The following is a 19,746-nucleotide window of genomic DNA, read 5'->3' as shown; positions in this document are numbered from 1 at the left end:
TCAGTGCGAAAGAGAAAAAAATCATGATTCTCAATTTGTCAAGAATCGTGCAGCTCTGCATTCCTATAAGTAAAATCGTCCCCGGTTCTTACGGTGCATAAACACCAAAAAAGCCGGTACTTCCACCAATAGTTATAGGAACTATGATGGGGCTTTTTCCTCCTGTGAAAAAGCCCCTAATTAAGTTCCTGACAGAACCCTTTAAGGTTCCATATAGAACCTTTTCTTCTAAGAGTGTAGAGAAGACTGTTCCTTGCGACTGTAGTTTCATAAGCCATCTTTCTAAGTATAAACCTCTGACCTTTCCAGCATTCCCCAGATGCGGTGAAACATTAAATCGGATCATTTTATTGCATTGTTTCTTCGCTACCAAATTAACTGCTGCTTCTCTTGACCTCAGGCACAAAAAAAGAAACAAAAATCCATGAAAACGGCAAAATGCATACCAAAACCAGTCTATACAGCTTTTGTCCGTTGCAGCAGGAAAGCTTTTTATGTGTGAAAGGAGGTTCAGGCAGCAGGATAGAGCAGTCACTTTGCTTTAGATTTGCACTTGCCTCCTATTATCAAACAGTGGGATTCAGACAGCTTTCAGAAGTCTCATCACCTGCCTTGGCACTTAAAGGTGTGGGAGTGGAGCTCTTTGAAGCCGCGGCCCAGATGTGCCATTTGGTGTGGCGTAAGGCCACACAGCTATTTGAAGTCTTCTGTTTGTATGCCTGCCATTTCCTAAATCCCACTCTCCTAGTTGGAAACAAAGCTCTAAAAAGCGATCCATATGAAGGATGGATGTTTTTTGTGCTGGGGGAAGGCAGAGTTGAGGGAATCTCGTGTTCTAATTAAATACGTTTAACCCAAGGTCATACAGTGCTGAGAGAGGGGGTTCGTAGTCTTGTCTTAAATGTTTTATTGAGTTTCTTTGAACTCTTACAGCTCGAGGGTGAAGCATAAGCCTTCCTGTCAGAGCTGAGACAATGAATGCACGTGTTGGCTTTTAAAGAGCTGCTCTGGAATACCCGAGCTTTGATTTGCTTTTCAAACAATTTGTCACATTTCATGACATATGGTCTTACATCATTGGTTTGTGAAGTTTTCATTGCAGTTCATGTGCAATATTGTGTTTTATGCTATAGCGCGGGCTCTAGGTGTTTGGCGTCTCCCTGTCATGTTGACTGACACGTTCTCATGGGTTTAAATGAAAGGCCCGTTTCACACCAAGTGTGATATTACAAAGCAAAAATTCACATTAAAGTATTAAATGTTGCTTCATTTCGGGGTGAAATTTTGCAGTTGGTCTCATGGGCTTGTGTAGTGACGCATTGTTGCGTTGTAACATCTTGTTGCAGGAAATTTCACACTCTCTATGAATGGGCCTTAAGACTCCGCTCCCATTTAATTGATGGGTTTAGTTCATGTTGATTTTCTTTTTACCGTTTCTAATAACTCACCAGGCAGAGGGGATGATTCACTTCCTCTCGTCTAATTATTCTGGCCTTGCCGTCGCTGCAAAAAAGTGCAATTTTATCTTTAATAATGCAGCTTTATATATATATATATATATATATATATATATATATATATATATATATATATATATATATAATAAACAATTATTATATTAATAGTTACATTATGTTGTTGTTGTTGTTAATAACTTTAAAAAATAAAAATAGAAAATAATAAACTATATATATATATATATATATGTTAAGTTGTTGTAATATTAACTTTTATTAATAGTATTTTTATTTACAATTATAATTATATTTTATTATTTTCTATTTTAGATTATATAACATAACAGTGAAGTATTTTAGTAAGTAACTTAAATACTGAAAAGGAAAGGTACGTCACTATTTTTAAGATTCTCCTAACAAACAGCTTCACATTATGTAACACTTGAGTTAAAAATAAGACTCAAATGCAGTAATGCATTATATTGGATGAGAAATGTTCATTTGAAGTTGGCACTGTTTAACAACCTCAGAATGGTGTCGATTTCATCACATTCGATCAGAATATTTCATCTTGAGACTGGTATCTGTGACTCCAGATTTAGAATGGCATTGGTAAGCACTTGATTTCCATTTAGAGGACGACACTGTCACTGAAGGAACTGTATGCAAACTCAGCCTGTATTTGCGTAAACTCTAACAGAAATCTCGGTTATTCACAGGTGTGTTTGTGTTTATGGAAGTGCGTGTGGTTTCGTGGTGTAATTGACGTGGAGAGCTCAGAGAGCCTCTTTCATTCAATCTGTGATGTGACTCTTACCTTTAAGTAGTGCAGCATTTAAGGTGAAAGAGCACCGATTCTTTTAGGCTGATGTCATGGTTCATCTGCAACAAAATCTGTTCGTTTGAGATCATACAGACTCATAAAGAAACTCTCATAAAGTGTTTATTTCATCAGCCTGTGGTGGAATGAAAACTTCAAAGGAAAGGCTTTGATTATATTCTTTGCTATAAAAATTTACACTGTTTACAGTTCATTTCTGGAGATTTCAGCAGCTCTGTTGTCCGAGGTATATTGAAGGTGTCGTTTGTTTGTTTGTTTGTTTGTTTGTTTGTTTGTCTGTTTATTTCCTATTTTATGTCAATCCTGACAACATCTTTTCCTAATATTTTCTTATTTTTCTTATTCTTTTCCTTTTCTTTTCCCATTTCCTTCCTTCTTTCCCCTTCCTTTCCCATTTCCTTTCTCCTTTCCCATTTCCTTTCCACTTTCCCTTTCTTTCATTTCCACTTCCTTTCCTTTCCTTTCCTTTCCTTTCCTTTCCTTTCCTTTCCTTTCCTTTCCTTTCCTTTCCTTTCCTTTCCTTTCCTTTCCTTTCCTTTCCCATTTTCTTTCTCCTTTACCCTACCTTTCCCAGTTCCTTTCCGATTTCCTTTCCTTTTTCCTTTCCTTTCCTTTCCTTTCCTTTCCTTTCCCCTTCTTTTCCCAGTTCCTTTCTCCTTCCTTTCCCAATTCCTTTCTCCTTTACCCTACCTTTCCCAGTTCCTTTCCGATTCCTTTCTCCTTTCCTTTCCCTTCCTTTTCTTTCCTTTCCTTTCCCTTCCTTTCCTTTCCTTTCCTTTCCTTTCCTTTCCTTTCCTTTCCTTTCCTTTCCTTTCCTTTCCTTTCCTTCCCTTTCCCCTTCCTTTTCCCTTCCTTTCCCCTTCCTTACCCATTTCCTTTCTCCTTTTCCCTTTCTTTCCCAGTTCCTTTCCCATTTCCTTTCTCCTTTTCCCTTTCTTTCCCAATTCCTTTCCCATTTCCTTTCCTTTACCCTTTCCTTTCCTCTTTCCTTTCTCCTTTCCCCTTCCTTTCCCATTTCCTTTCTCCTTTTCCCTTTCTTTCCCAGTTCCTTTCCCATTTCCTTTCCTTTCCCATTTCCTTTCGTTTACCCTTTCCTTTCCTCTTTCCTTTCTCATTTCCCCTTCCTTTCTCATTTCCTTTCTCATTTTCTTTGCTTTCCCCTTCCTTTCCCAGTTCCTTTCCCTTTCCTTTCCCAGTTCCTTTCCTTTCCCATTTCCCCTTTCCTCCCCTCCCCTGAGTAATTTTTATCACAATATTAAATAGGAAAATTGACTAAGAATAAGACAGATATTTATTGGTCTGAAAATTGACGTATATATTTATTTAACAGTTTATTATTATTATTATTATTATTATTATTATTATTATTATTATATGCTGTGAGAGGCTGGGAAATGTTTTTTTTAATTCACTGTTTTGATATGCCATTGAATGATTAATTTCAACTCCTATAAGTTGCTCTAACACACACTTTGCTCTATCTTGTATCTTATTCATATTTAATACTCTAATATCTCTTTGCATTAATGTAATTACTTCTCTTCTGCTATCCATTTATTGTTCATGTGCTTTGCTTTCCATATTAAAAAGAAATATTATCCCCACACACAGGTGATCAGTCACCAATGAGTCTTTTTTTTTTTTTTTTTTTTTTTTTTTTTTAAGCCATTTCCTCACCTCACCTTCATTTTTACATTCACTTCTCTAATTACATCTTTTCAGGAGTGGGGAAAGTGTTATTAGCCAGTTTCTCGTTTTTCTCAGTCTCAGGCTGTTTATTCTGAACAGACTCTAATGAGCGCTGCTGGGTTTCGCCTAATTGTGATCTAAAACTGCAGACCATTCTTCACTGAAGCAGGTTTAATGGCACATGATGGCAGTACTTTAAGCTTGAAGTGAGACCAGAGATATCAGCTTGAATGAAAAATTCAGCCCTGTCAACACATAGACACAGGTGCCCAAAGTTACTTCACTCCACTTCCTGTCCAGGTGTAAAGAGAGCAGCACCAGCCTCGCTCTCCCTCTTCCTTCATCCCTCCTTGTCTCTTCAATCCATCTTTTCTCTGCTGCATCCCTCTTTTGTCATCTTCCTCCCCACTGCTCCTCTCTGAGCAACCCGACACCAGCTGCAGCCTCCTCTCCAAAGAAGCTGCTGCTTTGTTAGAACTTCATTATGGACGGTGCTCTCTGTCCACAGTGTCCAAAAACCACAGTCTGACCTCCAGTGACTGAGTCGCACCTTTGTCAGTTCCCCTCCAGCTATGTGACACAACCCAGTTCCATCAGGAGACACGCCTGTATCATATAACACTGTCCTGCAAAGACAATTCTTTTGAAAATGCTACTAGTTCATCACAAAACTGATAATAATGTGCTGAAAGAAACAAAGCATATTTTTAAGACCATTAAGGATTCTTTCTTTCTTTCTTTCTTTCTTTCTTTCTTTCTTTCTTTCTTTCTTTCTTTCTTCTCCTTTTTCTTTCCCCTTTCCCATTTCCTTTCCTTTCCGTTCCCCTTTTCCCCTTTCCCTTCTCGTCCTTTCCTTTTCTTTCCCATTTCCTTTCCATTCTCCATTTCCCCTTTCCCTTCCTTTCCTTTCTCTCCTTTTCTTTCCCATTTCCTTTCCCTTTGCCTCTTTCTCTTTTTTCTCTTTTTGCCTCCTTTCCCATTTCTTTCTTTCTTGTTTATTTGCTTATTTACAATTTAATTATTTACTTGTTTACATATTTATTTATTTGCTTATTTAATTATTTGCTTGTTTACATATTTACTTGTTTACTTATTTACTTGTTTACTTACTTATTTACTTGTTTATTTATGCTCATATCCCCAATTGTCATGAATGTTTTTGACTTTATAAATATTTATAAATTTTTTCAACAATTTATAAAGATTATTTATACAGATCATTTGTTTGTATTGCTGTTAATTTATGGAATACGTCTTTTTTTATAATTGTGATGCAGTAAAAATATTATTATTATTATTATTATTATTATTATTATTATTATTATTATTTTACAGTTGAAATATTGAGTTTACCCAAAAAACGCCTCTCGTAAACCTCTAGTAAAATGATACATTACGATAATTAATGTTGCCGAAATGTGCTTAATCCTCATATTTGCCCTAAAAATCTGCTTTTTTTTTTATTTATTTTTTTTATGCTAGTTAATTTATTTTCATTTTATTTTGCGCTGCAATATGACCTGGACTTTCTTATGTGAAATTCACCTTTTTAGGAAGGTTTTGGCTAATGATTCCAGTGTCTCTCAGTCAGGGTGTGGCATACAATTAGAAGGATAAAGACTGGTTTTAACAATCTCTACAAGCAATTGAGAGCCCCATCTGCAGCGTTGATTGCCTTCCCTCCCTCTTTCCCTTTCTTTCTCTCCTTCTGTGTCTTTGAGTCACATATGGTGAGGAGATATTGCGGGCTTAGCCCTAAAATAGAATAAATTTAAATGTGTTTGCAAATAAATGAGCTAATTATGACTTTTTGTTCACCTTTAGGGCATAAGGCTACAGTAGATGGTCTGTTAGTAAAATCAACTCATATTGCTGTGGAAAAAAACATCAGTCCAATAATAATAATAATAAGACCAAAAAGCCATCAATCCCAAGAAATAAGACCGAACAGAACCTCTGAATTGTTCTAGACCAGCTCAAAACCTCATATAACGGGATCATTTTATTTAGCTGTCAGGCTGTTTCTCTTGGTGTTTGGATAAAAATAATGTAGTTTACCATTTTATATAGCTGAAAGATAGCAAATTTGAGTTGTTTTTGTAAGTTGTCTCAATCTATGCTGCTTTTTTAACTCCAGCTTCTTTGATTTCTAAAGTTTGTCGATATAAACTCTTAACAAATCCTGATAGGAAGCTGTTTTTCTCCGTCGTGGGACTCCATAGATACAAAGGGCTCTCACTGTACAACTTCAGCCCACTTAGCTGGAATATTTGAACCGCTGAAGTCTGTGATCTATGAAAGAAGCGACTATTCCATCTGTAAACGCTTCTCACGCAGGACTAGAGCGAGACCGCAGAGCAGGCTTGTGCTGACATGTCCCGAATCAGACTCGTCATCGCAGTCCTGCCAACCATCTGGATATAAACTGGTGCTTTGAGACACATCTGGTCATCAACATGCCAGGGTCCAACCATTCAGACTCCACAGCCAGTCAGGACTGAAATATTCCCTTTGTGGTGACAGGACAGCCAGTATTTCACCAAGTGTGTCCCTGTACCCTGACAGGCCAATCAAGACACGTTTCTGTCCTCGTGCCGCATCAGGATTAACTGGTCTATGTGGAGAGTGTCCCTGTCAGACCAAACAAGACAAAATGTGTACAAGTGACGAGCATAACCAAATATCACCACACAACTTAATGTTTTGTGTGATCTTCCTTTCGGTTCGTGTCCAAAGCATCAACCAATTCAAGAACCTTTTTTTTTTTTCTTGCAAAAGCCTCAATCTGTTTTGCTTAGTAGAGAGGGAGACAAATTTAAAAAAATTTCATGATAAACTTGTCAAAATAAATTACTGTGCCAGAACAAGAAGATCTTGTTGAGCGTCTGCAATAACGAAGCTGATCTTTATGAAATGGATTTAATGCCAGGATTGTTGCTCAATTTATAAACCTGTAATATATGTATCATTTAGGTTAATGCATTAACTAACAATGAGCTATATATATTGCATCATCACTTCATAAAGATGCATTTATTCCCCACAGAGTAACTAATGTTTTCACTTACTTTAGCACATAATTGGACGCTGATTTGATTCCTGTGGTGTAACCGGAGCACATGGACATAAGATTATATGACGGGGGTGTTTGCTGGAATGCCTCTGGGTTATCTCATGTTGTGTATGCTAATTCAAACTAGCATAAGCCCTCTAATGACCACTAATTGCTCTGATGAATTAGTTACAGTGAGAGTTCTGGAGAGAGGACAGTGTGGACACTTCATAGGGCCTCACACACATCGTGCAAATACACATGCTCGTGCACATACTCATACTCATGCACATACTCACGCAATACATACTTATGCACATACTCATACTCGTGTACACACTCGTACACAAACACGTACACATACTCATGCACATACACGCGCACATACTCATGCACACACACACTCGTACACATACTCATGCAATACATACTTGTGCATATACTCGTGCACATACATGTGCACATACTCATACTCGTGCACATACTCATGCACATACACGGCTACACATACATGTGCACATACACATACTCGTGCACATACATGTGCACATACTCATACTCGTGCACATACTCATGCAATACATACTTATGCACATACTCATACTCGTGCACATACTCATGCACATACACGGCTACACATACACGTGCACATACACATACTCGTGCACATACATGTGCACATACTCATACTCGTGCACATACTCATGCACATACACGGCTACACATACACGTGCACATACACATACTCGTGCACATACATGTGCACATACTCATACTCGTGCACATACTCATGCAATACATACTTATGCACATACTCATACTTGTGCACATACTCATGCACATACACGGCTACACATACACGTGCACATACACATACTCGTGCACATACTCGCGCACATACACATGCACATACACATACTCATACTTATGCATATACGTGTACACATGCTTGTGCACATACTCATGCAATACATACTTGCGCACATATACATACTCATACTCGTGCACATACTCATGCACATACCCACACTGAGCCATAAGCATCACAGAGCACCCTGGCATGTCAGTATGTAGAATAACAGATGGCTTTGTTACTTGATGTGAGCTTTATAGCGATGGATATAATTACTGTAACTAATGGTAGATGTTTTTCCATTAAACTGAAATAAAATAAGAATCATTGTTTTTTTGTGTTTTTTGCCTTTTGAAAGAGATCAGATTCAAGCTGAAGTTTCAGTCTTTCTGTAAAAATCTAACCTCTTGCTTGCAAATATGCTGATAGACGATTAATTTTGTGTGTTGGTTCTTTTGAACTGTCCTTTTCAGTGAACTGATCCAAAGGTGATTTGTGCACATCACCACCTCAGACTGTCCTTCAGAGCCTTGAATTTGCTTGCAATTTCAATACAGTCTTTTTTTGATGAATTCTGGCCATATAAAATTAACCAATAGGAGTTATCTCAATGCACTTTTTATATAGCTTTAAATTTTATAAAGAACATGGCAATAAGCCATTTCTGTACCTTCTAAATTTATACACAAGTATAATAAAATACATTTTAAAAGCATGTAGAATTAAATATCAGTAACTGCCATTCAGTGTTTTTGAATGTCTCATTTGGTCACCAAGGCTGCATTTATTTGATCAAAAATACAGTAAAATGTGAAAAATTATTAGTTTGAAAATTTCTGTTTTCTATGTGAATATATAGTAAACTGTAATTTATTTCTGTGATCAAAGCTGAATTTTCAGCATCATTACTCCAGTCTTCAGTCACATGATCCTTCAGAAATGCTGATTTTCTGCTCAAGAAACATTTATGATTATTATCTATGTTTAAAAGTTTTGCTGCTTCAGATTGCTGATCAAGTTTGTTTCATTTCTTTTGTGTTGCTTAAAGCCAAATTTAACAATTTATTTGCATGATTAAAATTGTTCACTCAGCTTTTTTGTTTGCATTAAATATGCCATATTTGTTAAAAATGCCATCTACTCATCTCTAAATTAATCTAACTACCTCTACTGCTGAGACTGCCTAATATTTATGAATGACCATGTTTTATGCTAATATGGTCATATCTCATGTTTATCCATTTCACACTTTAGTTAGTATTTGTGGGCTTTTCTCATGAGATTGATGTCTGGGAAGTGGGAACGCTGTGCCTTAGGCTGATTGTTCTGCGTCAGAAACGACAGCCATTTTGGCTCCTTTCCCAGGGAAGCTTTCATTCAGATGTGCAAGAGGGGGTAGGTTGAGAGAGAAAGTTTTAGAAAGTGGTGGAAAGCCAGAGAAATGAAACAGTGGAGATTTTTAAAACATTACCTCATTGTGTAAGATCCCCCCCATCAGCCGTGTGCAGAACGCATATAATTAACACACTCCGAATGGAAGCATTTAGCTGGAGTTGCTATAGAGACGGAGCATAAAGCTGCGCTCAGGGCTCTGTTTGGGCAGGGAAGTATAATTGTACCCAACCTGTGAAATAAACAGGAACACAGAGGGTGATCCTAATTTTTAAACCCTGATAGTGATTCACTCGACAGCAGTTTTAACACTGCTCGTTTTCTCTCACGTAGATGCTCCTCAACGCTGATTCACTTCACACAAACATCAGTGTGTGTCTGAGCGCCATTACAGACGCAAACAATTCTCACTTGTGTGTAAACACATACTATTATGCCCTCTCATCTCGCTGTGCTGCTTTAAGTGCTCTGAGCTTCCCAAGGTCAAGAGATGCTCACCGTTTGACTGGATATTAGTAAAAGGAGTTGCTTTGGAATAACTTGGGGGATGCACACGGCGTACAAAATATACTGTGGCGAAACCATTGTACAATTATGATATAGATCAGATGGTATTTTCATAGTACTTTTGATGTATGCTGTGGCACTGAATGATTGCAATTTACTTTTCTGTGTATGAAATATATAGTTTAGGGTCCAATTCTCACTATTAAGTAGTTTCTTATTAGCATGCATATTACTAGGATATTGGCTGTTTATTAATACTTATAAAGCACATAATAATGCTTTATTCTGCATGAATAATAACTAAACTTAACTACTTTAACTTTATAAGCAGCAATTAGGGGTTTATTGAGGCAAAAGTCATAGTTAAAGGGTTAGTTCACCCAAAAATGAAAATAATGTCATTTATTACTCACCCTCATGTCGTTCCACACTCATAAGACCTTGATGAACTGATTTAAATATGTTTTTAGTACATTAATGGATCTTGAGAGAGGAAATGTCATTGCTGGCTATGCAGGCCTCACTGAGCCATCGGATTTCATCAAAAATATCTCAATTTGTGTTCTGAAGATGAACGAAGGTCTTAAGGGTGTGGAATTATTATTATTTTCATTTTTGGGTGAACTAACCCTTTAATAGTTGGTTAATAGTGAGAATTGGACCCTAAACTAAAGTGACCAAAACTAATAATGATATATATGATTTCAACTTTGATAATAATCATAAATGTTTTTTGATCATCAAATCATCATATTAGCATGATTTCTGAAGGATCATGTGACACTGAAGACTGGAGTAATGATGCTGAAAATTCAGCTTTGATCACAGGAATAAATTACAATTTACAATATATTCACATAGAAAACAGCTGATTTAAATTGTAATAATATTTCATAATTTTACAGTTTTTTTCTGTATTTTTAATCAAATAATTACAGCCTTGGTGAGCATAAGAGACTTCTTTCAAAAACATTAAAATCTTGAACAGGAGTGAGTATATGTGTGTTACTATATTATATTTAAATTTTATATATTATATTATATTTTAGGAATGCACCGATATGAAAATAATTTTGGCCGATAACCGATAATTCTTTATATTTGATAGCCGATAACCGATATATTGGCCGATAAATATAAATCGAAATATTTATATAATTTTTGAGAGCCTGATTACAAAAGTTAAAAGCCATGTCCCAAACACACAATTACAATATTCTCATTATAATTTTATGTAGCCTATATGACTGTACATGTTGCACTGAACTGTATTTTCCTTTTTGAAGTGATTTCAATCATATTTCAAGCAATTCAACACCATCATGGCGGACAGTGAGTGTCTCAGCTGAAGAAAATAATTGTTTATCGGCCAAAACGGGCCGATAACATTAAAAATGAACATTATATATATCGATATATCGAGCATCCTTATTATATTTTTGTGTGTATATTATGCATAAAAATATGTTGTGTGTTTTTATACAAGTTTACTGAAGAATATTTTAAGTTTTTGTTGTTGGTGGTGGTGTTTTTAAATGAAAGTGTACCTTTGGGCAAAAAACCCCCTGATGTTCAGTGGTTTACGGACCGTATGGAAAATCTCTTATTTCTGTCCTCAGCTCACAGCGCGAGGCGTGCAGTGAGCCTCAGTGTTTGCCGACTGTCTGATATTGCTCCTCAGGTAGCTAATCTACGTGAAATGGCACCACAGAGACCAGCGCTCGCCCTCCAGCCTCATTCATATTCTATCACATTAACGTGGGATCAGTCCGATATCCAGACAGCTGGGACTCGTGCGTGTGTGCTCACACTCGTGCCTTGTTTGTTCACTTTGCGACAGAACGCCTCTGTGCCTCAGTTTCGTTCTGTGTGTGTGTGTGTGTGTGTGTAGCCTGCCATTTCAGGCTTTATTCAAAGTCAGCATCTACCAATGAGCTGAGGCGGCAAACGGCACAGCTGCTCCGGAGTCAGCAAGATCATCTCAACGCAGATAATGGCAGCGCGTGGAAGTCAGCTTCTCTGACTCGTGCATGCGGTCGCACAACCTTCACCTTACATACTCGCCAGTAAATGATGAATGATTTTCTGCCCGATAAATAACTGTCCGCTCCTTTAACCTCAAGACCTCTTTGACGCTGTATTTTTTGCGTGCGCGCATGAGAAGACAGGAAGCCATCTGTGTCAGTGTGTCCGCCCTGAGCCGAGAGATGACAGTCTCTGTGATATGGGGAAAACGTGGTTGTGTATCTCTACAAGCGTGTGTGTGTGTGTGTGTGTTTCTGCACATACTATATATGCACCTCATGAATGTGCCTGTGTGAAACCGGGCAGGTGTCATAACCTCATTACCCGTCACCTCTGATCATTCTGACTGGAGGGAGACGGTGTTGAATGTGTGCAGAGTTTGTATCACTCATTTGTGTGTGTGTGTGTGTGTGTGTGTGTGTGTGTTTGTGCAGGTATGACTACCGTGAAATGCTGCACAATTCCACCTTCTGTCTGGTTCCACGAGGACGACGGCTGGGATCTTTTCGCTTCCTGGAGGCTCTGCAGGTGAACACACACATCTTTCCTTCTGCTTACCTCTTTTTCTATTTATTTTCCCTGTTCTTTCATTATTTTTTCTTTGTTCCCTTTTTCTTTTCATTTCTTTTCTCTTATTTTTTTTTTCTTGATGTTTTGTCTCTTTCTTTTTTCTGCCTTTTTCCTTCCTCACTTCCTTCTGCACTTTTTCCCCTTCCTTCCTTCCTTCCTTCCTTACACACTTCCTTCCTTCCTTACACACTTCCTTCCTTCTCTAAATCATTTGAAGTCTTCTTTCCCTTCTTCCCTACTTGCATCTGTCCTTCCATCCATTCCTCGATCCTTTCTTGTGTTTTCTGTGTTTCTTCCTTCCTCACTTCCTTCTGCACTTTTTCCCCTTCCTTCCTTCCTTCCTTCCTTCCTTCCTTCCTTACACACTTCCTTCCTTCCTTACACACTTCCTTCCTTCCTTACACACTTCCTTCCTTCCCTCCTTCTCTAAATCATTTGAAGTCTTCTTTCCCTCCTTCCTTACTTGCATCTGTCCTTTCATCCATTATTTGATCCTTTCTTGTGTTTTCTGCATTTCTTCCTTCCTCACTTCCTTCTGCACTTTTTCCCCTTCCTTCCTTCCTTCTCTAAATCATTTGAAGTCTTCTTTCCCTCCTTCCCTACTTGCATCTGTCCTTCCATCCATTCTTCGATCCTTTCTTGTGTTTTCTGCATTTCTTCCTTCCTCACTTCACACGTTCTTCATTCCACCCTACATTTCCTTCTCTAAATCCTTTTATTATTACTTCCCTCAATTCTTACTCGCTTCCACCTTTCATCCATTCTTTGATCCTTTCTTGTACACTTATTTTTATTCCTCACTTCCTACCTCTTTTATTCCTTCTTTCCACACTTCTATACATCATTTCTTCCTTCTCTAAATTCTTCCAGTTTCCTTATTTCTTCCTTCCTTCCCTTATTGTTCACTTGTTTCAGCTCTTCTTTCTACACCTATTTCCTGCTGCACTTCCTTCCTTCTGTTCCTTGATCCTTTCTTGTACACTTTCTTCAGCGTTCACTTCCTTCCTTCTTTGTGCACTTCCTTCCTTCCTTACTTCCTTCTGTACTTTCCTACTTTCTTCCTTTCATCTTTCTTTAAATACTTTCAAGTTAATTCATTCTTCCATCCTTCCTTCCTTCTGTACTTCCATCTGCACTATTTTTATTACTTCCTTCCATGCTTCCTTCCTTCCTTCCTTCCTTCCTTCCTTCCTTTCACACTTCCTTTCACACTTCCTTCCACGCCTCCTTCCATGCTTCCTTCCTTCCATCCTTTCACACTTCCTTCCACGCCTCCTTCCATGCTTCCTTCCTTCCATCCTTTCACACTTCCTTCCACACTTCCTTCCTTCTTTAAATTCTTTCAAGTTCATTCATTCTTCCTTCCTTCCTTCCTTCTGTACTTCATTTATTCCTTCATTCTCTCTCTAAATCCTTTCAAGTTCGTTTGTTCGTTCATTCTTCCTTGCTTCCTCCCTTCCTTCCATTTTTCAATCCTTTCTTGTACACTCACTTTCATCTGCACTCACTTCCTCCCATACTTCCTTCCTTCTCTAAATCTTTCCATTCCTTCTTTCTAACTTCCTTCCTTCACTTGCTTCTGCCCTTCCTTCTGCACTTCCTTCCATTCTTTCATCCTTTCTCGCGCACTTATTTTCTTTTCTACTCACTTCCTTCCTTGTCCTCCTGTCCTTTCTTTCTTGCATGCTTCCTTCCTTCATTCTTAACTTCCTCACTTCCTTTTGTACTTTCGTTCCTTCTGCACTTCTTTCATTCATTCCTTCCACTTTCTTCCTTCTACACTCACTTCCTTTTGCACTTCCTTACTTGTCGCCTTTCCCTTCCTTCCTTCCTTCTCTAAATCCTTCTGCACTTCCTTCCTTCTGTTCTGAAGAAAGTAAGTGTACAAGAAAGGATCTTGTACACTTACTTTCTTCAGCACTCACTTCCTACCTCTCTTTTGCGTTTCCCTCCTTACTTCCTTCTGTACTTCCATCTGTACTATTATCATTCCATCCCTCCACTCTTAATTCCGCACTTCCCTACTACCTTCCTTCTTTCTCTAAATCCTTTCAAATTCATTTATTCGTCCCTCCTTCTTTCCCTCCTTCCTCCTGGAGTGCAGACCTCATCCCCTGTGTGACCACTAGAGCCGAAGCCCTGCGGCGCTCAGCTGACACCTTTATGACCTCTTGAGTGGCAGGTCCTCATTACATCAGACACAACAGCTGCTCATCCCTCGATTTCTACACGTCTCCCGCACTTCAAAGCAAACTCACTTTTCTCCCCTCATCCCCTGTTTTATAGTCCCCCCCCAACCTACATATTTTCTGTAATAATGTGTAACTGTATATTGTGAATTGGATGTTGATCTGTACGCTGGGTATCAGTATCAAGGCTAATGGCTCTTCTGGCATTCAGTGGAAGTGATTTTCTCATTTATCCATGTGCTTTCTCTCTTTGTGCTGTCCTGTAATCAAAACATGGCACGAATGACTCACGCTGTGACCCCATGTGTGTTTGTAGGCGGCCTGCGTGCCGGTCATGCTGAGTAACGGTTGGGAACTCCCCTTCTCGGAGGTCATCGACTGGAACACGGCGGCTGTGATCGGGGATGAGAGGCTCCTACTGCAGGTCTGATATCCATTGCATTTTTACTACATCCTTTCCAGGATCTGAGTTATATCCTGTCGAAACACTGAAGTCAGCTTGGTTAGAGCCTTTGGTTGAGCTGGTTAACCATTTTCAAAAATGCTTAATATGATTCCCAACCAGAGATTTGAGGTTCCAGGATTTCCTTTGTTAACCCAAAAAAATGAGAATTGTCATAATTTACTCACCCTCACGTCATTCCAAACATGTATGAAATTCTTTCTTCTGCGGAACACAAAAGATATTTTGAAGAATGTTGGTAACCAAACAGTTTTGGATGACATTGACTTCCATTATGTGGACAAAAAAAAAAACACATTTCTCAAAATATTCCACTGAAGAATTTTTGGGTGAACTGTCTCTTTAAACCTATAAAACAGGAATTATGACTTATTGTATTATAGCTATCAAAAGATTAAAATAATCACAATTAATCTTTGTAGTTCTGTCCTTTTTAAAGGACAGAAAAAATATATTGAACTTGCTTCACTCAAAGGGAATATTTCAAGCTTTGATGATAATTACATACAAAAACTGCAAATTACATTTGTTAAACTTCCCATCTGGACTCACTTGCCATTAAGGTCTTTCTCAGAAAAAGTTTCTCTATGATTTTTCCCTGAAGTGTAAACGTGATTTCGAAACAAGCTCAGGAATCTACATACATTCACCCACAATATGGATTGTCTCCAGTTTAAAGTCAATAGTTGTTGTTGTAGTAGTAATAATTAGTGTTGTCCAATCGATTAATTGCGTTTAATTGCATCTAACATAAAAGTTTGTTTACATAATATAAATATAAATATATATATATATATATATATATATATATATATGCACACACACACACACACACACACACACATATATGTGTATATATATATATGTGTGTGTGTGCATATATATGTGTATACACAAATATATTTATACATATAAATATATAAATGTGTGTGTGTGTGTGTGTGTATATACACTCAGACACGCGCACAATACTGTGTATAATAATATATATACTGTATATACACATTATGTAAACAAACTATATGTTAGATGCGATTAATCGTGTATCATAATGTTTAATTTTATTATTATTATAAATATTACTAATTTTAATCATATTAATGCCTTTAAATAATAATACCAATTTTAACAATATTAATAACTCTAAATGATATCCAACATAATATACCTTCAAATAAACACATATTGGTGTTGATGTACCTATAGTAAGAATTGTTTGCAGTTTAAAGTCAGTAGTTGTAGTAAAAATAATAATAATAATACCAATTTTAATCATATAAATGACAATTCTGAATGATATCCAACATAAAATGCCTTCACATAAATACATCTTGGTGTTAATGATCTTGAATCAGGTTGGAAACACTGGATTGTGTTTGACAAATGATTTGGTCCTGGAATGACGTTCCCGTCAAACAAAGGATGTTGATCCAGGATCACTTTGTTTGCTCCAAAAAAAAGTCTGGTTTTTCCCATTAGGACAATGATGCATATTATTCAAGTTAAACTGATTTGATTTGTTTAACCAAGTAAAATGAGATGCCGATGTTCTCCTCACATACCCACATCCCCCTCTTTTCTCTTGTTCCATCTGTTTTCTTCTACTTGGTCCTTGTATTGAGCGCTCATACATAACCTCTCTAGCAGCAGGGCGCTGATTTATCGCTCTCTCTCCGCGCAGATCCCGTCCACGGTGCGCTCCATTCATCAGGATAAGATTCTGGCTCTGCGACAGCAGACGCAGTTCTTGTGGGAGGCCTACTTCTCGTCCGTGGAGAAGATTGTGCTCACCACTCTAGAAGTAAGCAATGACTGTTCAGTCACGTCGTCTCCTGCTGTCTCACACACACACACACACACACTCATTCCACAGCTGTGACACACTGGCTGGGTTTAAATATTTTGACAGGAAGTGTCGAATTATGATGATTTATTAGGGGTTATGCTAAGTGTGTACACGTTCACATGCCTTGTTTAATTCCATATATTGCCTTTATCAGTGTTGAGGAAATGGTGCGTGACTTTGGTTCAATGACCTCTCCAAATTATTAGCTTGACTTAGTGCTGCACGATTAATCATTTTTTAATCGCGATCATGATTACTGCTTCTCTCGATTAAGCGTAATGCGATCGTTTTCAATATCCAAACATCGACTGCAACCTTTGTCTTTTTTTGTTGTAATACTTTATCATAAGGTTAATGCATATGCATTACTGCATTAGTTAAGATTAACTAACAATGAACAATACTTCTACAGCATTTATCAATCTTAATGTTAATTTACTAAAACATTATTGAAATTAAAAGTTGTATTTGTTAATATTAGTTAATGCACTGTGAACTAACATGAACAAACAATGAAAAAGCTTAATGCTTTACCATTTTTCATAATAGGTAGAGAGAAGGTAAAATAAGCCTTGTGTACGAGTTGATGTTTTAAGTGTCAATAAATCTAATGAAATGTAAAAAGACATTTTTAGCAAAATCATCATTGTGATTATTCGTTTAACCAGTATCGCACAGGACTGGTATTTGGCTAGACATGTATCTAACAGTATTTGTCTTTCTCACTCTCACTTTGTGTTTATTTGGTGCCGTTATATATGAAATATATTGTGTCGAAAGCTTTATTAGTGTGACTGCTCCCCCTGCTTTAGATCGACATGCCGTTGCAGCCATTGACAGTGTCATACAATGCATAAATGTCTACAATCAACAAATCACAGTAATTAACCCTACAAGACTATGAGCTAGTGACAGGTCTGTCCAAGCCTCGCAACCTCCCATGGCGTGGGAACAACGTCAGTGCAATTACAGATAGCATCCGAAGAGTTGCTTTCATCCGCTGCCCTCCATTTGGAAGATTGCAGCCATCCTGTTGTGAGATTGAGTCGTCAATCACATGTCTTCAGTCAGTAAAAGGGAGGACTTTTAGCTGAGCAAGAGGAACGGTCTTTCATCAGCTGCTCAGATTGGGTTTTTAGGATGACAGGTGGGGTTCTGCAAGGTTGCAAGACCACGACTTAATATCAACGCTTGTGTCAAATGGTTATTGACTGCGCCGGGGGGAGCGAGAGGAAAACAAAAGAGAAACACTCAAACTCGTGCTTTATTTTTCTTCACATTAGATGAGCTTTTGTTTGACTTTTAAAATGTCATTGTTTTGAAAATGTTTGATGCAAAGGTTTTTTTAACCGTAGTTGAAAATAGTCAAAAGATGCATCATGATGATATTTAAACGATTTGAATAAAATAAAAAGTGAAAAAAAATAATATAATATATAACATATCGTAACGCACAACATCATAACAACAAAAATGCAACAGCATCATAACAGCATCACATCATGACATAACATCACATCACGACATAACACATGACATAACATCATAACAACACATCACATAACATCATAATAACAACATTACACAACATAAAATAACACATCATAACATAGCATCACAATATCATAACATCACAACACATAACATAAAATAACAACATCACAACACATAACAACATAACATCACAACACAACATACATCATAACACATAACATAACATTACAACATAAAATAACATCATAACATCACATCAGCATCATAACATTACACATAAAATAACATCACATCATGACAACACATAACAACATTGCACAACATAAAATAACGCATCGCAACATAACATCACAACACAACATAACATATCCTATCATATCACAACATAACACATTGTAACATCACAACGTCATAACATAACATCATAACATAACGTATCACAAAATCATATCATAGCACATCATAACATCACAACATCATAACATAACACAAAACACATTGTAACATCATAACATAACATATCATAACATCATAACATCACAACATCATAATATAACATATCGTAACATCATAACACATCACAACATCATAAAACATCAACATCATAACATCACAACATCACAACATCATACCATATCACAACATAACACATTGTAACATCATAACATAACATATCATAACATCATAACATCATAACAATCATTCAAAAGTTTAGGTCTGTAAGATTATTTGTTTTTGAAAGGCTGCATTTGTTTGATCAAAAATAGTTAAAATAGTAATATTGTAAAATATTATGTATAGTAAAGTGTAATTTATTCCTGTGATCAAAGCTGAATTTTCAGCATCATTACTCCAGTCTTCAGTGTCACATGATCCTTCAGAAATCATTCTAATATGATGATTTGATGATCAAGAAACATTTATGATTATTATCAATGTTGAAAACAGTTTTTTCCAGGATTCATTTATTTAAAATATATATCTTCTGTAACATTACAAATGTCTTTACTGTCAGTTTTGATCCTTGCTGAATAAAAGTTAATTTAAAAATTAAAAAAAAAAAAAAGTGATCCTAAACTTTTCAATTACATTACACAAAAAAAATATATATATAATATATCATAATATATAATGAAAGTACAATTATTGAATATGAGATGCCAAAATATTGACAATTTAAAGCAAAAAAAAAAAAAAAAAGACTTAAACTCGTGTAAAAATAACACTGGATATGAAGATTCGATCATTATTATTGTGATTCTGTTTGGTGCCTCTAAATTACCTCACCTTGAATGTCTCATGTTTCTTTACCATATTAATTGAACACTTGGATTTGTTGTGTAGAGTCCTCTGTTTATTCATTCTAAA

The 19,746-nt window shown here is 36.9% G+C and overlaps 1 protein-coding gene across 1 annotated transcript in view; it reads left to right on the top strand.

The window, feature by feature from the left end:
- ext1b (exostosin glycosyltransferase 1b) overlaps positions 1–19,746 on the top strand; it is a 91,766-nt gene that overhangs the window by 49,453 nt on the left and 22,567 nt on the right. Inside the window, exons 2-4 of the mRNA XM_051873133.1 lie at positions 12,251–12,344; positions 14,892–14,999; positions 16,720–16,839. Of these exons, the coding sequence (XP_051729093.1) occupies positions 12,251–12,344; positions 14,892–14,999; positions 16,720–16,839 (322 nt within the window). The remainder of the gene's footprint in view (positions 1–12,250; positions 12,345–14,891; positions 15,000–16,719; positions 16,840–19,746) is intronic.

Source organism: Ctenopharyngodon idella, chromosome 19, assembly GCF_019924925.1.
Source record: "Ctenopharyngodon idella isolate HZGC_01 chromosome 19, HZGC01, whole genome shotgun sequence".
In the NCBI taxonomy this organism is placed as follows: domain Eukaryota; kingdom Metazoa; phylum Chordata; class Actinopteri; order Cypriniformes; family Xenocyprididae; genus Ctenopharyngodon; species Ctenopharyngodon idella.
This window is presented reverse-complemented; position numbering and strand designations above follow the sequence as displayed.